General features: G+C 31.6%; 1 protein-coding gene across 6 annotated transcripts in view; it reads right to left on the bottom strand.

The window, feature by feature from the left end:
* The window catches only part of LOC148599734 (arg8-vasotocin receptor-like), a 92,989-nt gene that overhangs the window by 2,996 nt on the left and 62,242 nt on the right, over nucleotides 1–27,751 (bottom strand). For 2 of the 6 annotated variants that reach the window (XM_088558473.1, XM_088558472.1), the window contains exons 2-6: nucleotides 20,927–21,025; nucleotides 6,604–6,701; nucleotides 4,594–4,735; nucleotides 3,111–3,436; nucleotides 2,521–2,659 (exon numbers count right to left, since the gene is read on the bottom strand). In XM_088558473.1, coding sequence (XP_088414599.1) covers nucleotides 2,521–2,659; nucleotides 3,111–3,436; nucleotides 4,594–4,735; nucleotides 6,604–6,672 — 676 coding nt within the window. In that variant the 5' untranslated portion in view covers nucleotides 6,673–6,701; nucleotides 20,927–21,025. Of the gene's footprint in view, nucleotides 1–2,520; nucleotides 2,660–3,110; nucleotides 3,437–4,593; nucleotides 4,736–6,603; nucleotides 6,702–8,009; nucleotides 8,029–8,925; nucleotides 9,046–20,926; nucleotides 21,026–27,751 lie in introns of those variants that run through there. The other 4 variants (XM_088558471.1, XM_088558469.1, XM_088558470.1 and 1 more) reach the window with 3 other exon arrangements.

Below are 27,751 nucleotides of genomic sequence, written 5' to 3' on the forward strand. Positions count from 1 at the left end.
GATGTGCAGATGCATTCTTTAAGATGTGCATTTAACTATGTAAAACAAGTATAGATTACAATCAGAATGCATCATACTCATTTTGAACAGATTCGATATTACCGTATACATTTTTAATATATTCATATTTGGTAATTATGGGAATATTGTACTTTTCCTGTATCATATATAATTACTAGATTTATAAGGTATTTTATAGTAATTGTTGAATAGATAGTTAGAATATCTTTATTGTTATTTCAGGGTTTTATAACCATGCTTTCTTTGAATGAATAAAGAACCTATTAGAACCTGAGATAGTGTTTATTGTTTTCTAAAGACCGTAAAATACAGCATTGTCACATCTGCCTTCTCTCTGGCGAAAGAACAGACCGAAAATAATTTTCAGTGAATAGTAGTGTCATTTATAGACATATCTCCCTAAATTTTGAGTTCTACAAAACATTCTATATATTTTCATTTCCTATTGAATTTTTTTGTAAAATTTCCGATTTAATTGTTCTTCATTGTTTACCTGACCAGGTGTCGGCAATGCAATATGGTATTTCTAGTCAGATTACCTGACCAGGTATCGGCAATGCGATATGGTATTTCTAGTCGATAAAACAAGCATTCGTAATTTGCGTATTTTGTATATGTATTGCATCAAAATACATGAAGCATGTCGGAAAATTGAGGACGACGACGACAGCCTTTTTTTGTAAATTGCTTTAATGGGAATTCAGATGAATTGAGAGAAATGAAATAGAACTACTTTTATAAATGTAAAACTCCTTAAAGACATTGCTATGTGATAAATTTGCCTTAACATACAACCCGCGCCTTTATGTCCATATAGTCCATATTTATCATAATACAATTGTAGTCTGTAGACTACTAGACATTTTTATTACACTCCCTTAATAACACAGTGCAATGTGTCAATTATTGAAAAACATGTAAGAGTGTGCATTGATTGTTCTATTGTAAGCTATTTCTTTTATTCATTTTTTAATTATATATTCTAATTCTTTAAGTACAAATATTCGTCTGGAGAACACTTTGATTGGATAGTAAAGTCAATTCGGTATATTTGTTTTCAAATTGTGTTTCGTTTTTCTGATATTTGTTAAATTCATTTATATATCATTCATTTAGATAACGTAGGCAGACCTCTGTAAGACTCTTTAGACATAATTCGGAAAACTCCCTTCACCCTAGGAAGATAAATTATATGTTAGCTGTCACATGATCATCATATGTCTGATAATCAGTCTTCACAGAAGCCTGTTATTTGGTCATTGGTATATTCCCAGTAGCATTGTTTTACCAGACAACAGTAATTGTTTGTGAGGATGTCAATTATACCTCAAACAGTTTCGTTGTGACACGAGGAAGTAAAGCTTGATTTGTTTCTGCCGTGTGATGGGAGCGTGATTTTTAAAAATACTATGTGATGGACATTGGAAACATATGCTAACGTACTATCGCAATCAAATTTAAGTAACATTTTTTTTCTAAATCATGGTGAATTTAATCAAGGGCAGCCATAGTCAAATTATTATTCGAAACGAGAAAGCAAAGAGAAAAATACAAACAATAGAAACAACACTTTTTTTAAATCACATATTGAAGAAAGATAACAAATCACCAACGAAAAAAATCTCTCGTCTCCTCTCTCTCCTCTATTCCGGTATTTCAGACCTTATTCTGAAACCAGCCCTTATTAATCGCATTGATATTTATAACGCAGGAAACTGAACAAATCATAGAGGATTGAAGTGTATTCTATACCGAGGTGTTTTTCATTATAAGGTTAAATTTTAAGCAATGTTCTATAACAACTGAAGCGCAAGACGAACGCCGATTTATGTCACTTTTTATTACTCCCCTTCCACTAGATAATTATTACATGAATGGATTGTTGTAATCTCTACAATCTCTATAACATACATACACTTTAGCTACTTTCTGGTTGACTACCATCCACATTGCGATTTTATAGTCTCAGTTATATGGTTTGTAAGTACTCGGTTCTCTTTGGTCTCAGGAATTTTCAATGTTAAAAAATATTGACATCCACAGAAAGACCTGCAGTACACAGTTTACATCCGAGGTCTCGAATTGCTTTTTTTTCTTTTAGTGGGGGGGGGGGCTTTTTTTTATTTATTTATTTATTTTTTTATTTTTTGTTTTTTTTTTATCTCTGTCATCGTGTAGAAATACATTATATATAATTGTTATCGTTATTTTTACGTAGACATATATTTTCTTTTAATACTGAACTCAACCATTGAATCACATGACCCTATACTGGATGTGAAAACAAATCAGGAATCATGAAGAGTACTCTGCGGAGATGTTTCTGATCAACTGTACAACTTAGCATGAATTATAAAGGTTTCGTACTGAGTGTAGAAGAGGGAAAAATCTCTGAAACATGAAGAAAAAAAGGACACGAAACTAGAGTTATTCAAGGATATGACAGAACAGATTAAAAATAAGTAAAGAATGCATCATATAAACGACTGAAGTTCTTACCTGCCTGTTCTTTAGCACTGGCTGGAATAAAGCCTCGTTTCTCTCTCCTATATATTGTGATAACAATAAGGGAATAGCAGACTATGATGATAACAAATGGTATTATTACCATCACGAACAAGTCGAAGTATAAGATAAACTGCAAAATAAAAATGAAATTATAACTCAATGCACCAACATGATATGGAAAATATTGTTTTTTTCTTGACTCTGATGGTGAAAATAGTCAAATTACACCATATAAATGATGAAAATTTTTCATTCCATGTTTCAATCACTGCCTGATTATTACAATAACTGATACTTAATACATTTATGACATTTGGTAAGCAGGCGTATTGTACATGGAGATAACATTTAGGGATCAGAAGATATATTTTATTATTTGAAATTGAAAATATGAAAACTCGATGTCGACTTTAAAATATCGACTGTATAGTGTTGGAATTCATATCTCGGTTGTTTCGTACATTGTACATATTAAAATGGTGCATGTCAAAAAGTTGAACATATACAAAATAATTACGGCAACTCGATCTTATAATGTTCTCATATCAACACCAAGACATGTATCTATCATCATTTCTTACCAATTTATGAAATCCCTCAAATCTATGACCACAGTATGAATTTTTGTGATAACCGACCGCTCCATACTGAATAGCAAGCAACAATCCAACCACCCAGGTCGATATACACAGTCCGAGTTTATACATCTGCCCTTTTGATGCTGCAGACACTGGTTTTGTTATAGCATAAAGCCTGTCTATAGCAAGAACAACTATGGCATACGTAGAAGCATAATATGGCACCATGGAAAAGAACACGTAGAAAATATAACAGTAATGGACGTTAAAAGGCACTCCAAAAATTTTCAAAGACTCCGGGAGGACGTACAGTATTCCAAGACTGAGATCTGAAAGAACATAGTCATATCTATTCGATCAGAAACAAAATGTTCACATCTATTTTTTATTTCACAAAGAAGGTTGATTTAAACCAATTTACTCTGTGTAAAACTCATTTACATGGTTTGTTGACTTGTACAGCAAAAAAAAAAAATCCGATATGCATTTTTACTTCACCGGATTACTATTATATTTTTATTACGACCAGTCTCGTAGCCAGAATGGATTTCCTTTGCTTTAACAATGCCAAATATATATAACAAATTTTGCTGCCAACGTTGAGGGACGTCATTAATAATTCATGTTTTATTATAAATTAACGGACATTGAGATTGTGATTAGCTCAATCAAGTCTGGTTGAAACTAGATATGAAAGAAATGAAATGCACCTAACCATATTAAATGAGAAAAAGTGCTTATTTAGAATTATCTTCAGATAAAAGCTAATTCAAGCATTGTTATATCCTTCACACAACGGTAAGTGTTATTGACATTAGATATGTATCATTTTATTTCTTTACCATTCAAATTGATGAAATATCTAATTACAAGACGTCACTGATGTAGAATTGTCTTCTCCCATGAGTTAAGTATTTAACTAGATAAATCTCGGAACCTATTGCTGAACATTTTATCGTCGCTTTGTACTTATGAAGTCGCATGCATACCTATATGAAGTCACTTACTGGTGGACCAAAGGTCCCCTAGGCTGTTCATCGATTTAGTAGTCGGAAATGTCTGACCCCGAAATATATCAGATTTTATTTATCATATCAATCAAACTTTGCAGCATTACAAATCTAAAAATGTCTAAACCTCTAAGGCTTCATTTTCTTGTATTACACATTATAGAACCTATCGGTGATTGATTTTGCTTCCTATTCATATATCAAAAGTCTTGGTTTTTTAGTACATTTTGTATTCAAATATTTGGACCTAGGTCTTGCTTTAAATTTTGATTCTAATGCTAGTGGTGGGAAGTCTTTTCTTGTAACATATGAACAGCATATAGGTAAAAAAAATGGAGGAACCTTTTTAACGAAAAAAATGTACCTGACCAAAGAACGAATGCACAGATGAATTGATGGATTGTCAAACACAAAATACATAATTAGTATTTTCGTATTTATCTGATAATGAAGCAAATACAGTGTAAAATACTAACCTGCAATTGCTAGATTTCCCACAAAAAACGACATCCGTGTTTTCTTTTTCTTTGACATTATCAAAATCACGACAATGGAGTTGAACACTAGGATTCCAACAAAGATTAGCACAGTGAACCATCCCATAATTTTGTTTAAGACCTACAAAAATACAAATATGGGTGAGGAACGGTTACAGTGAAGTCCAGCTGTGTGTTTGTTTTACTACCGGACAAAAGCAAACTTTTTAGTAGTTTCTTGCCCACAGACAAGACAAATAAGCAAGTTCATGCAGAACTACGTCAGTCGATCGTATTTCAGTCTTGATGCTGACCATAGCCATTTCAATACGTTAATGACCTTTCAATATAAAAATAGAAAGTCATGCAATCATTTTATCCATAATGTCAAGTGACAGGTTTTCAAAACCAAATCCTTCCAAATATCAAGTTATGTGATAGAACAGTAAAATAATTTTAAGATTGGTAACAATTAAATGTAAAAAACAAAACACCAAATATAATCCAACAAATATCTTGTAATCAGGTTTAAGTTCAAAACCTTAATTTAAAGGAGGATTTATTTCAAAAAAACAGCATTGTGTACAAAAAGAATTAAGCAAGGGGGAGGGTTAGGGCTGTGAGTATCTGCAGCATTGCCGAAATTTTACTCTTGATTTAATGCTTAAAGGTATCCGAAAAACGCTTGTTGTCACAATGTTTCATTCCGTGGCCATAGCTTTAGATTTTAAAGTTTCTAAAATATATCTATTGATGCATCAGCATTTATTACTCTTTTACCTAATGTAATATTGTCAAAGTTTGTTTACCAAACACATTTTCAACCGACCAAAAACTTAAAAATTAGGGGTATTTTTCATCATCCGCATTCACAAAAAGCTAATGCATGTACTCGTGTATTTACTAGTGGGCCTTATACACAAAACCAGAAATAGCACGTCAAGTAATTAATTATGATGTTAAATGTCGTGACCTGTCATTAACCCCTTTTATTGGCATTTATGATAGACACAATCGGAATGTTTTATCTAACATGTATGTTATGATTATTTCAGCATGTGATCTTAACTAATCAAAGATTCCAAGTCATTCGACCATTTGGATAGCTTAAATGGTAAACTCTGAAACAGCATCTGACCTTCAAAATTCACAATAAACTCTGTAGGCAACCCTCTTAAATAATACAAGAATCGGGAAAAAAGTAAATGATTTTACGCGATTTTATCAGATTCGTTTGAATACTGATTCAAAATTTTCGAAATGACTGTCTGTAGCGTCTAGTTAGAGAGGAAACGGAAGACTGCCGTTGCGTGAAGCTTGCTTATGTGTGTCATAATTCTAAAGGGTGTCATAATTCCACAATGTGTCATAATTCTACAGTGTTCATAATTCCACAAATCTAAATTAATAAATTTTAAATAAAAAAAGATCATAAAGACAGGCATGTTTAATATGAAGGAATGCAGAAGCGACCATGAAAACTTTACGAAAATGAAATAACAAATGTTTAATTTGAAAATAAATAACTAGATCAAAACAAAATAAAATTATGGTAAACAGTAATCTTCTACTAGTGTGTTGACCATACATGTACTTATTGTTGGGCTATTGTATTTGTGAATACGTTCCTACACCTCACATATTCAGTTGAATATAATCCATTGTCATTTGTTTTTCGTTGCTTCTTTCACCAAAAAAAAAAAAAAAAAAAAAAAAAAAAAAAAAAAAAAAAAACTTAGGTTGTCGGACTTGCTCAAGGTCAGGTATGTTCGGTTGGACTGGACTTCCTTGTTAAAGAAATATTAGCCATGTGAAGTGATACTTCAATCAGTCAATCAGTAATATCTGTTTTTACAACATTTTTATTTCACGTTTATGGTCAGAATTTGTTACCAAAAGAATACGAATTGTACTTGTACAATCTTGATATTAACAGCCAACGCTTTCAAAGAGATTTATTGATTTTCAAATACGAAATCTGCCAACTTGACAATTTACATAAATAAGTACCTGCCGATCTTGGTTAAAATGTGTCTTATTACTAGTTTCATTGACCAAATTCTCTGTGATGTTGTACATGCCTTCTGCCTTTATTGTTTTGATACTGTCTGAAAAACAAATTATCACTGACAGTGTACATGAACTAGATGAATACTCTATAATATCAGTTTGCGCCTTAGCAATCATGTAATATCTGAGTGAGATAACTAGTTTTCAACGGAGGTGTATAATAGCAAAAGTAAAGAGAAAGTTTATCCAATAACATGATTTGTAATCATTTAATTTCTACAAAATAATGAACGCACATTTGGCAAGCTTAATTTTGGTTAGGAATCAAAAAAACAATTGTATGAATACTGAACTTTGTACGGTAATTTGAAGATTTTTTTTTGCCAAGGATCGAAAGTTCCTGTCGGGAGACATAGAATAAGAAACAACATCTATTATAGACCAATTAATGGGAAAAAAGAATATTTGATCTAGTTGCCCTTGTGAGCTCACAAATGAAATGAAGTATTGATGGCATTTAGTTGTATCACATTCTTAAAAAATTATATACGGGAAATATGAATTGGCCATAGAAACAGAAAAATTCGCATATCAAGATATGAATCGACATCTTTGAGATCACATGTTAGATTGGTTTAAAAATTAGGAATGCACAGAATTACCTTACAGGTAGAACAGTACTATTTCTCATTATTTTAGGTTGGCATTTTTTGTACCCTACTTAAGTAAATACTTCCGGACACTGTGATTGGACTGATACCCAAAATTTTGTATTAATTCCAGGCTTTTACATTATTATCCTTTTAAAACATTGCATTATAATTTTTGAAAACCTAGACCCCAAAACTTCATCTGCTTAAAATACCAAAGAATCGAGACTGTTGTGATATGACTTTGTTCACAATTTTAGTTTAGAAAATAACGATATGACTGGAAAAAGTCAGTTTATAGGTTTATAGCTCCGTCATTGTTTGAAAAGGGTGATTTTTTTCCAAAAAATACTATTGTCGCCTATAGGAAATAAATAGTACCGTTCTACCTATACGGATGAAAACTTTCTATAACTCACGGAATGAGTGCATTGTATAACTCAAACAAAAGCAACAACAGTTAACACAAAAAATGAAATAAGATAACATGATGTAATCGCAAAGCACAGCCTAAGTAATCTCCTTTTTAAAAGTACAAGGATGATTTTTTTAAAGATACAGTTTATGTGAGAAAAACTGTCCCTATTACCAATCACTTTTAATTTATCATTATACTCAACAGCCAGACAAATGTATTCCATTTACTTTAGTTAACTTATCAACAACAACGTCGCAAACAAATCAAATGTAAGAGATATTTGGCTTAAATTATACTAAATGTAGGACTCCGTCTGTTTCCATTAATAGGATACTTACGAAAAATCTCACGGGAAAATGTCCGTATCAATTTTATTCGGTTTCAAACATTGGTGCTTTTCAGAGCTGGTAGCACGTAATCAATTTAGAGACCTATTCCAATCTTCGATTGTCACTACCATAAGACCTATTCAATGATGCATTTGACATTTGTTTATGAGATCAAATTTTGTTTGATCGGTTTTCTGAAGTCTTTTTGTCAATCTTCACTCATTAGCCACATATAACCATTTCCCCGATGTTGTATGGATATTAAACAGCAGATACAAACTCATTTGAGAACCAAGCCGGAGGAAATACGCGTTTTTTCTTTGTTTTTTGTTTTTGTATTTTAAGCATTGTAGCCAAATTACACTTGTAGCATTAATTTTCAAAAGATGTAGATAATGTACCACGAAAAAAGATACTTTCGATAAGACAGTAGAAAAAAATATTTTTTATATAATTTCCTTTCTTTCTGCATCTTTTCAATTACAAATAGGCAAAATGAGGTTACTGAAATTGTGGAGAAAATTATTTATCTGATTAGAAAATATATATATATATTTTTTTCTTTTTCCGTATGTTTTGTTACTTATTGCATCAGTGAATATTGTGTCATTGAGACAACAAATTTATCAATCATCACGTAATAGCTTGACATATAAGCAAGTAATATGAAGTCCGTTAAGCACTGTCTGTGCTTAATATGATGTTTTTTTTTCCTTCAAAACGTCTTCATTTGATGCGATATTTTTTCTTGAAAATAGACGATTTACAATAATAGCCTGTCCTCAGGTAGAACTGTATGAATTCTGTCTATATAATTAACTGACACATTTATCAAAGAAGCACTTTAAATCTCGTATGTCTACCCCGGACTTAACTTTTTATGAACAACTCGGCGGGTATTTCTAGAAAAGCAGATGACGCTTACCCTACCGGTGCACTTGGTCCATGCTCCCAGTTTTTAGTAGAGTCCTAGTTGCTCATTTGATTTTGCTACTTTGTATGCAATGGTCTTGACAAACGAATACCAGTTTTACTAACCACACGTCTAAAAATAATTTCAAAAGATCAAATTTTATAATAAAACAGCTTTCTTACGCTGTGATACGTTTGTAAGTAGAAACCAATTTTGATTTTATCCCTATTTAGGACCCGCGTTAGCAAGATTCTGAAAATAGCTCTGATCTTTATATACACTTCAAACAAAGAACATGTGAAATTTACATTTTCTTCCCAAAAAATCGAATCTAAAATATTTCTAATGTTTCCAGTATTCTTGCATGACGCATTTAAATGATATGAAATGATATGGAACAGAAAGCAAGTTGAAATGTAGCCTAAAGTAGGTTTGCATGTTTTGCGTGATACGTGTAGATATATCAGAGAATCACAACCATAGTTACTGCTAACTTTGAAAATTAAAAGGGTTAATAAACTTATAGATTCTACCATAAAAACCTGTTTTCGATAAAGAAAAAATGACTATTAGTTTCAAGCGAACCGCAGCAACAGTTGGTTGGCGCACGCGTGCGTGTAACATTTGACCGAGATGACACCTGATGTAGAAATAGACTGGGACTTTGTTATTGAGATCTTGAAGTTTCCTTTTAAAAAGCGAAATTGAATTTCATGTCCTTATCCCAGGTTGAAGCGAATTCCAGAGTTTGATAGATGAGGGTAGGAAATAGGCCGTATAAAGACGGGTTCTAGTGTTTATATCTAAAATTTTATATTTTATATTTTTGTGGAGAGAATATCACGAATCCGCTTTTAGTTCTTGATAATTGTGAACGTTGTTTATACAAACTACAGTGATCGGAGCATACTTCGTCAAGTTTTAGTCACTAGGGTATTAATACATCGTACTAAATGGTTCATTAACAACACTTCTTAAAAGTCATAACACCTCATTAGATGTAGAATTCTCAGTATTCCATATGTTTTATGTCAATATTGTGATTTTGCTTTGTGGAAAGCCTAATCCATACAGATTAATTATTACGTGTAAATCAATCGTGTACAATTAGAATACATAATCTACACACAGAATGGACCATTTAAGAAACGGATTGGATATTGAATATAGGACGAGAAAAAACAAAATAGACGACCCAAAACTTTACAACACACAAAAAAACTTACAGCTCTTTGGTAAACAATAAAACAATATTATTTAATATGTAATTGTAAATGTTAAAACTATTCTGCGTCATATTGACTAAATTGGTTTCGTCACCAACCCAGTTTTCAAATTTTGTCTGATCCCGCATTATATAAGATTTTATATACGATATTTATCAAATTTTGCAGTATTGCATATTTCGAAATACCTAAAACACTGAGGTTCCATTCCTTCTATTGCGCATGGTAGAACCGCTCGGTGGTGGATTAGGTTTCCTATTTTGCTTTTGAGTACTTTTTTGTATACCATTATTTTTTTTATTTAAATCTTCCTATATATTAGTCCCCAAAGCTGCTATGCTGAGAGGTTGATATATGAGATGACATTTATTTTGTATTTATTTTCGACTTATGTATTTGGTTCTTGTCAATCTTCTGTTTTTCCTTAAAAATGATATTTTACTTAAAACTCCTTTTCGCATACATTTTCAAAATGTTTGAATAGCAGTACTATACAAAGCCTTAATTAAGTGTAGTCTTATTTTGTCGGACTCCAAATTGCTGACGATCTTGCCGTGTACCATTACAAAACCATACAATGTAATAACATCTGCATCACCAATAAACAAATATTTCATATCACTAAAGACATTCATTGTCTAACATTTAGGTCAGAAAGTGATATCTTACACCTACAGCAAAAAGCGGTACCAAAATTTGTTTTCCCGAATTTCAGCCCATAAGCAATGATTGATGGCTTGGGTCAATATCCGCAAAATCATTATGACTGTAAATAAAATTGTACTGATATATATTGGGGAAAACACAGTATTATTTTGTAAAAAACAATTAAGAGGTTAACTTGATTAATTAGTTGTTTGTATTTCTCTGATTTGACGTATACCATCAATCGTTTGTTTATACATATTCATGTGGTTATTTACAGGTAGTCAGATTACTGTACGTGCCAAAAAGGACATTGTTTAAGGAGTTAGACCCAGGGTAAGGGACATAACTCTTGAAATCAGTGATATGTTTGTATCAAATTAAATTTCCCAAAACCTAACAATCTTTCATTTGAAACAGAATAAATTTCATCCAAGTTACTTTAATGCTTACATGAGATTAATGTCAAATGCTGAATACAAACGTTACAATGATTTGTAAGAGTAATGTCACATTGTCTACCTCCTTAAATAAGATTTGTTATAGCTATTCGTCAAATTTATATTTATTATACAACCCTGTAGAAAAAGAATAATTTTATTTTCTTTAAAATACTATAGATTTCAAGGTCGTTTCACTAGTAGTGAATATAAAGAGTTTACATGCACATAATCATTACCATTTCATGAATTTAAAGAATTTAAGTGATCCTTCATCATTTAACATTATATTTACAAAAAGAAAGGAAGAAGCTATTTACTATTTTATGGTAGATAGATCGATGGCATGTTTGAAAACATTGACTGGTGTACCTTAATCACATTAGACATTCTTCAACAAAATTTAAAAATTATTTTTAAGAGAACCTGTTGAAAATGACACAAAAGGGCCAAGTAACATTTTCCCATACATGAACCAAAAAATAATAGAAATGTTCATTTTTTTTTATTTTGTGTGCATAAACAATATTAAACGCTTTGTTGAGTGCAATTTCCAAAATTTGTTGGGTCAGATATATTTCGCGTGGATGTTGAATCTGCAGTCAAACGATTTAAGTTCCAGTTCATATAAAATTCAGACACTGCAAATGGCAAGGTTATTTACAGTGTAGAAACACTCACGAACTAAACGCTGTTTTTTTTTTTTTTTTGTTTTGTTTTTTTTTTTGCCTATATTTGCTATATTTTTAATTTGACAACAGTCCTTTCTGTAACTAGATATGTTTTTTTTTTTTTTTTTTTTTTTTTTTTTTTGTTGTTGAGAAAATCACACTTTAACCTTCCAATTAAATCAACCAAACAAACCAAACCAAGAACGATAATTCGTGCAAAGGGCTGTTTCTGCACCATGAAAACTGATTTAATCAACGGGTCGTAGTTTTCTTTTCCTCGTTGTCTACCCCGGACTTGACTTTTTATGAGCAACTGGGCGGGTGTTTCTAGAAAAGCAAAGGACGCTTACCCTACCGGTGCATCTGATCCATGCTCACAGTTTTTAATGGAGTCCGAGTTGCTCATTTGCTTTTGTTTACTTTGTATGTATGATTTTAGTTACTTTATGTTCTTTGTAATGGATGTCTATTTTCCATGTCTGGTCTTTGTCCCTGGATTACATTCTTTTGATTACCGCTATATACTTGGTTCCCTTGGTTACTCTTTCATGTACAATCCAGAAAAAATTGATCTCAAATGAGCAATTACACCCAAATAAAAAACTGATTCTGGTTAAGAACTAAAATTGATTGAATGCAGTGTTTTTTACATGCATATATCACCTGCCGCATGATTTTATAAAGACTGCTAATAAATGTCTTAATTAAGATATTAATAAGCATATCTTCGAGTGGGAGTTATTTCTTGCAGATATTTACCGTAATCGTAAGGAGTATTAACCCCACACGTCATTTCTTTTTCACATGAACTTAACAAACAAATGTATTGATTTTAAACGAGCATGCTTTTATTTGAGGTTTTATGAGAACAATAATGCTGTGAAGCACTGAACGTTCAAAAGACACCCAATTGATTTTATCTCATAATTTAATGACATTATTATCATTCTGATCACGCAGAAATTGATTATAGTATTTATAGTTTACCGAAATGGAAAATAAGAGACAAACGTTGATTAACATAGCTATTTACAGTGAAACCTGTTTATAATGAAACCTGCAAAACCCAACCTTGTTTAAATCAGACATCTTTTTAGACCCTCTATTAATGTTTAAATATATTTCAAACCTTAGTAAACTGAACACCTTACTAAACCATACCAATTTGAAAGTCCAAAAGAGGATCGATTAAACAATTTTCACTACTCTGTTCATTAACTTCTTCTGTAGATATTAATAAAGTATACAGATTTATGTAGAAGACTAATTCAAAAAGTCAATATCAAACAGCCTACGTAGAACTTTCATTGTTAGGATATCAAAAGAATAGTAATTTCAAAAGACTTCACACGAAAGTTCATTATAGTAATTCGTTAGTGTAATGATGAAAAACAAATTTGTAATTCAACTACACTTTCATGATTCCTACGGCACAATAGCAATATTTTTGATGAATTACTTAATCATATAGTGCAACATCTGACTTCAATGCTGTAAGGACTACGTTTAATTTTGATTGGTTAATGTTTCCTTTGGATGTAGAAATCCTAATGTACCGAACGACTAAACAAGTGCCCGTATAAGAACCATAGCATTAGACTCCATATTCAACTGCCGAAGAACTAATATAATATACAGAATATTAAAAGAGTAGCCACAGAAAGTTGAACAAATGCGTGATAAGTTTACATGAATAATAATTCAATATTGCATATGTAAAATAAGTATTCAAAATGCATCATTAGCGTAAATTTTAATTTCCGACACCGACCCTCAACTCGTTATTGCCGATTTAAAAATAAGTATTTTTGTCGTTTCGGTTGCGATGTCTTCGTTTGGAAACTATGAAGAAAAATAAAATGTCTTTGTTATGTGACATATATTACCTACCAACCTTTTTTTAGGTGAAATAGGAATCACACAACTGAAATATTTTGGCCTTAAGATGCGATTAAATATTGCCATAGGTTGTATAAGATTACTTAATTTTTGTGTGTGTTTTCTATTTCCTACTTTTGAAATTGATTTTAAGACTGGTAAGTCTACTCAGAAAGGCCAGATAACCATTGCGTACTTCCTTGTACTCATACGTTGATGGAAATACAATTCGAATTGTTCTCTGAACAATCAAAGTAGCTTTCTGTCAAAACCGGTGAGTCAAATAGTGTATACAAATGCGACATAGGTAGCCTTTTTTTTCAGAATAAACAAACTCTGATTCGCTAAGAACATTACTACTTTGAGCTTTAAGATACAACACAATTCGGTCGAACAATAAGCAATAAGACGTTCAAAATTTACAATGAATTGAATGAATAATTACATATTTTATAGTATAGACCCATAACACAACTTAATTATATAAAGAAAATATGTAGCGTTTTTGGGATGCATCACATTTTTTTTCAGATTTTGTATGATTCTTACAAAAACGGCTACTTAAATTCCCAAATAACGTATAAGACCTGTTTACAGTAAAAAAAAAGCACCGTATATGCATTCATCTCTTAATACAATAATAATAAGGCTTCGACATACAACGGAAAAATGAATAAATGATTGACTATTAGACATTTTTAACTATGTGCACTCAATTATGCTACATATAATTTACTTTTCTTTCCTATTTTACTATTTGGCGTAACTAGTATGAATTTTCTGCTAATAAGTTAATTCTTTAAATATTTCTTATACTAACAATTACTAACTTGTCTAAAATACATTTTACTAAGATGAGTTTGCTTCCAATTTTGTCTTAAAATATTCTTAAAATATTTCATATACTAACAATTACTAATTTGTCTAAAATACATTTTACTAAGATGAGTTTGCTTCCAATTTAAAACTTATTGCTGCAGCATTTTTGTTTTTCCCCATTTTTATAGAAAAGCAATAAGAAAACAAAAAGAAAACAAAACCATATAAAAAAGTCATTTAGAATAAAATTTATGCTCCAATGCGTAAAATGTTTTAATGATCTGAAATCGCTGTATATTTCAGATACTAAACTCATTTTTTTAAACATGAATGTATGTTGTAATTCACTGAAATGATCAGAACGAAATATTATACATGGAACGCACCACAATATTTTAAACAAAGGGAAATAACTTTTTTATGCGTTAGTAATTTAGATGATTTCCTGTGGAACTTTGCACATAATTTCTGAGTCATCTACTTTTAAAACAGAAAAAAATAATCCCGTTTTCCTGACATACATTTAACATTACAACAGAACAAAACAAAAGTTGAATTTAACATGTGTTGCTCAGACCGTATGATCTCTCATGTTTCTAAATGACAGTATCTTGAATTTTCCTCTTTTGTATCAGGCCAATACACCTTCAACAGAAACACACACCAATGGTAGAACACGAAAATGCAAGACAAGAACAACTTAAAAAAAATGCATTTACAAACACAACTGCTGCCAACATATCTATTATGAATTTTGTGTGGTCACAAATATTAAATAAGTAACGGACAAGAATCAGTATCGTAATTATCTTTCAGATTTGTTAGGATAAGACCTTATTTTAATTATCCTTACTAATAATTATCTTTATCTCATCTGTCGGACATTGTAAAAAAGTGAACGACACGGTGATTAGACTTATCTCATTTATGTTTAGAAATACGCGTCTACGTTGATCTTACATATGTAAGCAATTTCGAAGAAGTAATTTTTCATTGGTAACTTCAAATAATACCCAGCACAATATAAGCTCAATAACAACATTTTGTGTACGTGACTAAACATTCTTGAGATGGTTTCCATTGATAGTAATCAGCCGATAAGGGCAAGGTTCGGTAATCAGCCGATCAGGGCAAGGTTCGGTAATCAGCCGATCAAGGCAAGGTTCGGTAATCAGCAGAAACAACATTAAAAGGGAAGTTCCATACCAATAAAATACTAAATTGACAAATATTAGGAAAAAAAAAAACGAAAATATTATCATTTAAAATATTCACTAAAATTCAATGCATTCCTTTCATTTTTTTCTGCTTCATTTACTATACATGTACAAAGATAAGTTCTGGAAAAAGTATCTTTCTCCACCTTTTTATATGCTGTTCAAAAACTTGCATTGAAAAATTAACTCCGATTTTATTATTTGAATCCAAACTGTTTTAGATAAGAAAACGCAATCATTTCTTCTCTAAATGCATAGATGTTAATTGTGTCCGTTGATTAGCATTTTTTGCGTCAATCAATATTTGTTTTAAATGTTCAAGCCATCTATAGGAACTGTTATGTTTTGGCATATTATAAATCAGACGCACAAAAGAATACTAAATGAATTAAGATGGAGCTGCACGTAAGGTTAAATACGAGATTTATAAGAATGTTGAACCTTACGGTGCTTGCTTCTTTATGCAATGTGCATGTCTATAGAATATCAGTATGGTTAACATTTACCATAAAAATAAACGATACATCGAGACCTACGATTTGAGGCTAAGGTAATTTGTAATTGGTAATCCTGAGCCGTGACGCTGTACTTTTTCAATTGTTACTTTTTAAAAAGAAAATCACAAATTGCCCAAGGAAATTTTGTACTTTGACAAGATAAAAATATATTGCAACGAGTTCTAATGACACGGCTATTTCTTGTTCAAAAACATGTTTGTGGGTAGATATTCCATTATGTAAGCACCTTTTACACATTCTGCAAATATGCAAACATATTATGAATTGAAATATACATCGGTTCTTGTAACGTTGGTAACATAGCAATGATATAAGACTTTTTACTAGTCACTTAAAATGCACACCACATCAATCCTGTTTCATTTCTGTCTCAATAGAACAGATCCTGACAATTGTTTTGGAACATTGTTTTAATTATTTACGCTGTTTGAAATATCATTTGTACTATTTATCATTATTTTCAGCTGGATTTTTTTAAAATATTTTTACTGCCTGATAAGATCAATTTCAGTTTACTGTCGTGATACTGATAAACTTTGTCAATTTTCAATGACAATATTTCGTAAAATCGCCCTTGCTGTTGTACAAAAATAGAATAACGATAGCTTCAAACGTCTCGACAGAACAAAAACGTCTCCCCATAACATGCATACTATATTATTTCTTGTCTCAACCTAAAATCGTTTGTTATTCTGTATTTACTTTTATCATTTAAAACAATCCGTAAAATAAATACCAACGTCGCCTTTGTAAGCCTTTATTTTATCTATACACATATGCTTATATCTTCACAGACCCAGTTATATTTCGTTCAAATAGGTTTAGTGATAACTTCTGGAAAGTGGAGTATAATTGTATATTACATCCGTAGCTGCTTATTGTCATCGCAAGTAATTTCCAAGCCCCTGTCGGACATTGCGCTTTGGCAGTTCTTGGCAAACTAAACAACTCGGAGTGTGACTGGTTTTACAATGATGAATGCAATTAACAGGCAGATGAAAGTGTCAGACAAGGAGTAATATATTCTGTAATCATAGAATCTATTATTTATTCACTAAAACCAACGATCTTCTTTGGTGCTAAGTGCAGAAGTAAATAGTGTTGTCATCAAGGAGCTGCCACTATTACTTTCTACAGTGTGTCATTTAATCTTGCATGGTCTGTTCTGTTAAACACTCGTTATAGAATTTAGATATTTATTTTACCACTCATGCATTAATATTGCTCAACCAGGGATATCTCAGAAAGGATATTACTTGGGTTAGAATGACTATGTACTTACTCAAAATTTTTTTGACAAAATGTCTCCTAAATATAATCATGTGATTCGAGCTGTACAAAAAAACAACCAAAGTTTAGCCTGATATGTAATTGGTTCACGTCATTTAAAAATTCCAACATGGATCTTGCTGAAGCCTCACTAAGATATAACTGTACGAAATCTTCATTTATTTGATTTATTCAGTTAGTACCCGTGTGTGTACAAAATAAGCAATTGCATCGTACTAGATAATATATGCACAATATACAAATGCAAAGTCAAATAAAATAGTATATTATGTATTTAGATAAAAAATATAGGCTTTTCTATAGGCATTATCAGTTATTTTTTAAGCCCTTCATTGTTAACCCTATATCGCATACCCTATATCATATACATATATTATGAACTCTATATCACGCCCATAGACCTACATCGCATATCCTATATCCCGATTTTTACGGACCATATTTTCAGAAGAGTTAGAATATATGACATAATGAACATGTCAAAACCTGCACCCACGGGGTAATATAGGAGTCTCGGGTTAATACCGGATGTGATACAGGTGTTGACATGTACTATTCAGTATATATCCATAAATTGAAAAGAAAAAGTATAAAGTTATGATTCGGCTTAGTTAAGCGAAAATGTGAATTTTTAGTAAGGGAACAATAGAAATATTTATCAGGTGAAAAATGCAAATAAAATGCCAATAAAACGTAATAAAACACAGATAATGCGACGCACATTGTCGGCCTTACGGACTTCGTGAGGATAAATATAGAAGTTGTAAATATATGATCTTTAACGATACCAACATCAGAAAAAAAATGGTATAGACAACGTAGCTAATAAATACTTATTGCAGAACGATATGTACCGATACATTATATCGTGACCATATTCCTGTAAAACAAGTTGAAAGAATAGAGAAAAAAAGTACAAACTAAAATAGATATTATCAAGTTACATTTTCTTTTATTGATATATCAAATTGGATGCAGAATATAAATATTCACTAACAACATGCATTTGATTACTATTTCGCATGTCCAGATGTTATATATAGATAGATAATTGCAAATACACGTTTTCCAAAGAAACAGTTGTGTTCAATCAGTCAATACTGCTTTTTTCAGTTTCGATTACGTCGGGCGATCATTTGATTTAGATAAGAACTGCTCAATTATACATCTGACATCACTTTACAGATGATAAAATAGATTGTGGTTAATCTTGAAGTATGCCTTTGTATTATATAATAATAAGTTTACAAGAAGTGGTAAAGTGGGTAGTTGTGACATCATGATTGGTTACATTAGGGAACATCTGTCATACAAGGCTCATTTCTGACACCAGAAAGTAACAATGTCTTCAACACACTTTAACTTTATGGGAAAAAAGAGGAGATAAGTAGTTTTTAAAGCATGTTATGCTCCGACTTATATTGAATAACACCATTTGCGTCATTATTGAATTTGCTAATAATTAGGAGTTTATTAGAAAAAAAAGAAGACAGAAGGTGCTTCAAAAAACCCACCGAATCTACTTTTATGACTTATCCAGAATCCGTTACAGACCAAATAACCAGTCTTAGTTTTTTTTTCATTCGGGTGCTGCGCTTAGGGGATAAAATTTATATAGACTGTAAATGAAATTAGGACGTTGCAAGAGTAATCGTTCTTCATTTGCTTCAATTTGGTTGATTTTAGTGTGAAAAGAATGTAGGGTTTTCTCCAAAATACAGATCCGATTATAGAAAACACTCTTGTTACTTTGAAGTATAGCATCTGAAGACCAAAAAAAAAATGTTGACTTGGTGGGTTGTTCTACACAATAAATCACCAGTACCATGGCAGTGTTTGAATTTTATATGTACTTAAATCCTTCGAAAAGTTTAATCTTCAGTAGTCGTAAGTTTTGAAGTCATAGTAAATCAAAGTATTGTAACTTACGACTAATTTTACACCTTCGATTTTTTTTGTGAAAAGGACCACTGCTTCTTAGTAATAACAAATAAGTGAGTGCATTCACACTTGAGGTTACATAATTTATGACCAAGCATTTCCGAATAACTATCTTCTCAAACATATTTAAATCTAATAAATGCCAACATAAAAAAATATCAAATTATTAAGGATTTTAATTATAATATAGTATTTTAGATTAGACAATCAAAACTTCAGATTGGATTTTAGTGATTTATATATCTTGCACAATTTGCTTAAACATTGTTTTAAACGTAAAACTTTACACAAAACCAAACGCTTCAAATCATCCCTAGATATTTATATTATCAAGTTATAATTTAATTTCAGAAGAAACAGACTGATTGGTTAAAATAAAGTAGATCATATTTTGTGTATAACTGTGACGTCATCAACCTTTTTCAATGGTTTACTTAATGAATTTTGAGGTCAAGATTAAACAATAAGGAATAACGGTTATATTGTTTTCGGTCTATGAAGAAATAACCTCAATCACGTGGTGCACACTTAATAACATGTTGCAGTGTGTACCATTTACATAATTAATAGGAGCCTTATAAAATGACTATTGTGATAACGAACACTCATAAAAAAATATGATATAACATACTTTACTATGAAAAGATTCATAAATTACGATGAGTGAATCAAGACGCAGCACTGATTTATATTTGTTTTATGACACAACATCCCATTGTACTGTGGCATTGATGTACAGCTATGAAAACAGATGAAATCTATATTGCTTCAAATGTATATGCAATTGTTTTCTTAATAATATTTGATATTTTCGTGGCATTTAACAGTCGTCAATTATTCTTTTTCATCTGTGATAATTTGAAATGAGAGAAAAAAACAACACCACAGGTAAAAGGTGTGGAAATCCTTGGATATATAGCGCAAAAACATACTACAACGCAAAACACCTGCAAATTACACTGAGAAAATGAAATGGCACAATTTCTAGTAAAATCTGGGAGTGAACTCATCGGTTCATAAGGGCAAGTAGATTATGCTTTATGCAAGACACGCTTTATACTAACCATTGAATGCCGAATCAAGTGAAAGAGGTAAAATGGACAGATGGAGGTTTTTTTGTCATATTTGAAATGGTCACTGACACTGACATTGAAATGTATACGTTTCATTATTTTATCTTTAAAAAGCAGTCGGTATAGTTTCGCTTTTTACCTTTTGACCTTAAAGACGCTCTTCTAAGGTTACGGAATTATATTTCCGACTGGTCACATTTGATAACTTAATGGCATTCAAAAATTAAAATTGCGTGCCATGTGATATCTCCTGAATGAAATATAGAAAATTATAAGTAAAAAGAACAAATTTTACCTCGTGGTCTATCGTTTTAGTCCTTATTTCAAATTCCTCGTCATCTGCTCAGGACTAGATTCATTGAGATGAAGTCGACATTAGCTTATATTGACAGAACTGTATCAAAACAAAAGGACATTATATATATCTGATTCCAAAGACATTGTATAAACATAAAACAAGATTTTGAGTCGATCCACATACACAATTTAAACTAGAAAATAACACATAAAATGATATGTTAATAAAATAGTATAAACCAACTCAAATGTTCATCCTTTATGAACCGAACATTTCGACAACTGGTCATTACGAACCGGAAATTCCTTCGGCCGATTATTTTGAAATTGCAGCAATGCATTACGAATTTTAAAACGAGGCATCAATACGGGACCATTATGTACTAAATCAAAACAGCGTATATTTCTTACAATAAGTGACAATTTAAATTAAGATTGATTGTTGGGGTTTAACGTCCGAGCAGCAATATTTCAGCTATATTCTGACGATGAACATGAAATGAATGACAAATGGACATGGAATTATGATAAAATGAAAAATGGGATAGGACACAAGGATAATAAAGTCGACAAATTTTGATTGCCACAAGAAAAAGGGGAGCGATGGGTAAGGTCCGGCAATTTAGCCTCCTGTGGTGGAGCGCGAAGGTTCCTTCTCCTATCGAATACCACAGTAGTGTTCATTAAACGTGCGAGGAATGTGGCATCTTTCCCAACACGCTGCACCACTGTGGTTTGCGGTCAGGTTTTCCGTATTATAGACTGACAACCCAGCATGTAACATGTCGGGGTACCCCATTCCACTACCTGGGGCACACATCCCAGTTGCTCTGTGGGCAGAGCGCCTAGCCCCCGGCTAGGTTTCTGAGCACTATTTAGTCTCCTTTTACGAAAGCTCAGCGCTGGCGCAGAGCTATTCTTTTGACACCCGGACCTGCATGGGGCACTTCAATTAAGAGTAATATAATAATTATGATGAAATACCTCGGGCATGTTACAGGGCCAATATGGAAAAGGACATACATTAATACTATGATAATAGACCTTGATAAAATGGAAAAAAAAATGTAACACTTAAAAACATTTACAAGATGAACCCCTACAAAAAATACAAAAGGGAAAATTATGTACTTCGATAGAGCGTACATGATTTGCTCTGCCGCTGTCAAACCATCACATTGCATGTGAGTCCGGTACGTGCTAAGTTGGTTGCCAATCCTATAATACGTGAATCTTAACTAAGGTATCTTGCCTAATCTGTGAGATAGAAAATTCATCTCGACAATTGAAATCGTGATGATGACCATAAAACGTCTGTATTGATATCAACAACAGATTAATATAACCCTGTCTTAAAACAGTTTTGACAGCAAAATCACACTTATAAAAAAGTAGTAAAATTTCAAACGACAAGTATACCAGATGTATAGATTAAAGGTGCTACGGGTTTTTCTTTTATATAGAATTCATTGAAACGTGATGAATCAATCATAATGCACATGCAAATTTACAATGAAATACACGTACATGCAAAACTGAAGGTATGGTATACTTTGTACTTTTTATAATTCAAAAATAAAAAAAAAGTATTAAGGATATGTATTTCATTTTGTACAATAAACAAAATCACATTTTAAGCGTTATTTAATGAGGTAGACCTAGGGTAAGGGACACAACTCTTTACAAATTATTGGAACGTTTGTATTCAGGATTTTACATCAATTTGATGTAAACATCAAAGTTACTTAGATTTATTTCATTCTGTTTCATATGAAAGCTTGAAAGGGTTTGGTGAAATTGAATATGATACAAACATATCACTGACTTCAAGAGTTATGTCCCTTACCCTAGGTGTGCCTCCTTATGCGGAGCTATACACTGAATTAAATTGTTTCTTATCTGTTTTTAAGTATTTATTTATTGACATCATTAGTTTATAATTTCTCAAAACTTAACCAATTGTTGCATGATCTAACATTTACAATATCAATCTTTTCCAACAGTCTTAGGTATTAAACACAACATGTCGAAAAGATTCAAATCAACGGAGACTTGATTTTATACATCAAAGAATATCTTTATTGCTGTTAATGATATTGCTGACTATTTCAAAAAAGGGTTATAGTTTGGTTTGATGCCATAGGCATCAGGTAAAAGCTTAGATTTGGTATAACTGCAGCAATAGCATTATGATAAAAGTATGTGGAAGATTTATTTACAGTTAGGTCATGGCGATACATTACCTCCGATTCGGTCGTTTGTGATTTGATAAATTCATAATCATAAATATTTTTCAAAGATAAAACACGAAAACTGAATCAAAAATGAATTTAAAAAACCTTTGAGATGAATATAATATTTTTAGACATTCATCAATGTTAGTAATTCTAGTTCATGAAAATGAGTGAATTGTGACTCGGGGTATTTTTTTTTTTTTTCAAATTATAAAAAGGTATTATATTTTGCCTTGATAAAATGTCGATAGTTGATCGAAACTGGTTTTAGATTGTCTGAATTTTTTAACTTGCATGCGTTATCATATTTTATTTGGGGTCACTGATTTTTCAGGGTATACATACTTCATTGCACAATTATCATTATTCTTTGTTGTGTGTGCGCGTTTATTTTTCCTGTCCAGTTATTATCCTTGGATTATATGTATCGATTTCTCTTTGAATCCTTGTTTCCTGGATAATACTTCAGGCAAGTGTTTAAAATAACACACAATTATAATCTACAAATTTATCAAATGCGAAGCATAGTGGAATGGGATGAAAAACATGTTAAAGCTACACCCAGGTGCAATTTTTACTTTTTTTTTCCTTGAACCAAGCCTCATTTGAATCATTGCATTTCTCAGCATCATTGAACATTTTTTGTTCATTAAATATAAACAATTCCTTATGCACTGAGTTATATGTTATAGCTGTGATTCTAAGGGGAGTTGATATGGCAAATACGTCAAAGAGACAAAACAAAACCACCGGGATGTAAAATGTCAGCTCAGGGCATCCCATTGGTCTTCAGGAAATGACTAGAAAACTCTCACACCCATTTGGCAGGCGATTGCTACCCCTTAAAACATCATTATACGCAAATACGGCGTATTAGCTACCTTGTCTTTTTGCGTGACCGCACCGCTCAGCCTTTTAAAACTGGCTATTGTGGAAAATATATTTTTGCAATTTGATATACTTAAAATCAGTTCAAAAAGGTATGGGTCTCTTTTTAAAACATAATATTAAAAAAAGAATTATACTTACACAAATGCACAAACAAAAGACAACTAGCAGTTAGCTGACATGCCAGATACAGACAAGTTAAAACCTTACTCCCAATTAGTATTTTGAGACCTACATGTTTTAATCTTCAACTATATCGGAGTTATAATTCAATCTTTTCGTCCTCATATATATTAACGCATAATTGATTAATTTTGTTTTAGCAATAAGATTTATCTCTTTCATGCGTTACCACATCGAACGTTTTTAATCTGGAACATCTTGGGACTATAATATTTGTCAAGGTGAAATTAATACATCATTTAAACTATTATTGAATTATGACCTACATAAACGTAAAAAATTTCACATGGTGATCGAATAGTAAAGAATCAGGATCCGGTTTCATAAAACATCACACTTAATGACTTTCCTAATATCCTTCCTCAACTGAAATTTTGTCTAACCAGATCACTTGAAATTAAAGATTTGAGGGAAAAACACAGGGCTTGCGGAAATCCTCGACTTCAGATTTTTTTAAAGAAACCAAAGCAAGAACTAGATATATCAGTTTCAATTTTCAATACATTTAACTACTAGTACATGTATATCGACAGGTTTCAGATAATGACAATGACCTCTGTTAAACAACGATGAGGGAAAGTGATTGAAAGACTGTGCTGGCGTCTCGAAATACGCAAAAGGACGTCTTAATTACTGAAACCTATCGATCGCAAGTTCCATGGAACTTCTAAGTCTTTAGATATTTGAAGTTAGTGTATCTATTACTACTAGTGGATATTTGAAGTTAGTGTATCTATTACTACTAGTGGATCTTTTATTTCGCAATTGAATTATTTCAATCAGGGGACATTATAAGTACCCTCCTTCTTTTGATTTTAGCTGTTAAAGGTACTAAAAACCGAAGTACTCTGTCAGAAAACGAGTTACATGGACCTGTCTGACATTAAAAAAAAGTCAGTGTTGTATTTTTGAATTTTTGTATTTTTTTTTTTTTATCGACACTGCATTACATAATTGTTCAGTGGTTTTTGTATCAGTATGTGTGGTGTATAACATGACCTTTGTTAAAGACAACTTTGCTCTTTTTATAAGGAATTATTAGTTCTTCTTTTGTTATACCAAATTTTGCGTTTATATTCAAGTGTTCAACATTTATTTCCTTAAAATTATCTACCATGATTTACAATTGGCTTCTAGAATATCACAGTACTAGTGAAAGTCCTGTTTTCCAATAAACAAATAAGACATTCGCATTAATTAAATACAGTCCATAGTCTGTCATATTTGATCTCTTAACAAAAATGATGACGCGTGTTTTATGCTAATAAAGTATGATGTGTTAAAACAGAAAATACGGAAATTCCCATGAGGAAATTATTAATACAAAATATGCATGGTGAAATTTGCAGGAGAGGATCGTCTAGCCTAAAGCATGGTTTAGAATAAATCAAGTGGAAAGATCTTACCAGGCCCATGCGGGAACTAAAAAGCTCACAAACCATGCATGCACAATGGTTTACCATTTATGGCATTTGAGCAAAATGTTCTGACAGATCTAGTGAAGATGGAAACCATCATGGTTAAATTCACATCGTCTTAAAGACTCAGGCTGTCGTAGAAAATTAGAGACAAACATTCTAAAAACAACTCATCAGTCTGGTGTTACGTTATGTCTAACAATGATCGAATTTCAAAATCAAAAGTCTGTCTTTTATCCCAAAAACTTAACAATTAAATTAGAAGTATGTATGAGCATTGCGTTTATGCCAAAGTTGTCTGAGTAGAATATAATTTGCAATCGTATGTTTGTGCAATATTTACAATTCTACAAAGGAAAATAGTTCCAACTATTCAACGAAACCATATATAATGTACTACTAAATCGGGATGGTGTATCGTGCATATCGAAACTTATACACCTCTAATAATATGTCTTACCTCATTCAAACTCCAAATAAACTTCTAGGATTGCAATAACGTACATTTTTTTTAAAAGACCTCAGCCTTAGTCGAAAGCCAATATTCACAGTTTTCATGACTTAGGCCGGTGTCAATTTCAACGAAAGTCGAAATTGTTGAACTGAACCAAAGTGTTGACGCCAATACATAAAATGACACTGTGACGTCATTAATTGCACATAATTCTACACTTATGATCATTTTAAAAATGTATCACTGGTTTGGTGATGGTAATGAAGACAATACATTATCATAGCCCATCTTTTGTGACCATATTTTAACATTTGCCTTACTTTCACAAAGATTGGTACTCAACATCGATCGTCAATTATTTTCTAAACGTCTTTTACATTGTGAAAATATGCAGTTTACAAGAAATGTCAAATTTGTATTTCGTATTTGTATTTTGTATGAAACCATTGATAAATCCTAGAGAAATGGACATACTTGTTCGTTGCCTGGCTTTTTGTAGATGACTGTCTCATTTTCATTTATATCATTTCTCGCATTTTTATGTATCAAAATTATAATTATGTGTTCCAAAGGTCTAGAAGTAGTTCTGTGATTGGGTTGATCAATGAAATGTAAATGTACTTGACACTAACTGCACTTTTGAAATTCAGCACGTAATTCATTGACACAGATTGATGAGCGGTTTTTGCAAAAACATTGTGGTCACAATCAAATTGACTATAATCGAGCACTCTTGGTTACATTGAAAATTAATGTATGTATATTGTTACCGAGTTCTACCATAATGGCTGTTATATATTGCAATATTGTAAACCTTTTCTTTTTGAGTATTGTGAAATAGTGCATATCAAATCAGCTAGAATATATTTGTTTGTATATCATAATAGAAATATTGTACATTCCTATTACAATGTCTGCATATAACATGTAACCATGTGCTCATTATCTAAAAAAAAACAATATTAAAAAAAACACTATAACCGTAATTAATTATGTCTGATACTCATCAAACATCATACAAATCGCACACAACATAGTTTGATATGGTAAATGTTGGATTCCGCCGATTCAGTCACATTGCCCTTTTCACAAAAAATCGTAAGAGTAAAATTAGTCATAAGTTATGACGTCACAATACTTTTATTTACTATGACGTCATAACTTACGACTAATTTTACACTTACGATTTTTTGTGAAAAAGACCACTGTTTTATAGCTTTTTCGCAATAGGTTCTTTTTGTTCGTCCCGAAGTATAATTTTAGAAGGGAGGCATTTTTTTAAGTAAAAGCTTCCAATTTGTTTTCAATGTAAATGTTTCAAATAACAGATATAACAGAAATGGATACATTTTGCTTCAAAATTATATTCGTAGGTAAAATTTCTTTATATGTCTACCGCAAACATTAAGGCAATTAATGATACGAAGCATTTTTTACAATAAATTACGTTAATAGTACATGTATTCATGTAATAGTACATGTATTTTATTCTCGTTAAACAAGCGCTTCGTCGATGTAATCATGTTTCTGCTGATAAAAAATCAATTTTCTTTTTTTTTCTAATAAAAACACATCAGTCTTCTTCAAAATGCCAATCTAAAGTAATTGCAATTAGAGTGGTATTAGCTTGACGATTATATGGTTCG

The sequence above is a fragment of the Perna viridis genome, chromosome 13 (assembly GCF_037379345.1).
Source record: "Perna viridis isolate PV_CMFRI_1.1 ecotype Kerala chromosome 13, ASM3737934v1, whole genome shotgun sequence".
In the NCBI taxonomy this organism is placed as follows: domain Eukaryota; kingdom Metazoa; phylum Mollusca; class Bivalvia; order Mytilida; family Mytilidae; genus Perna; species Perna viridis.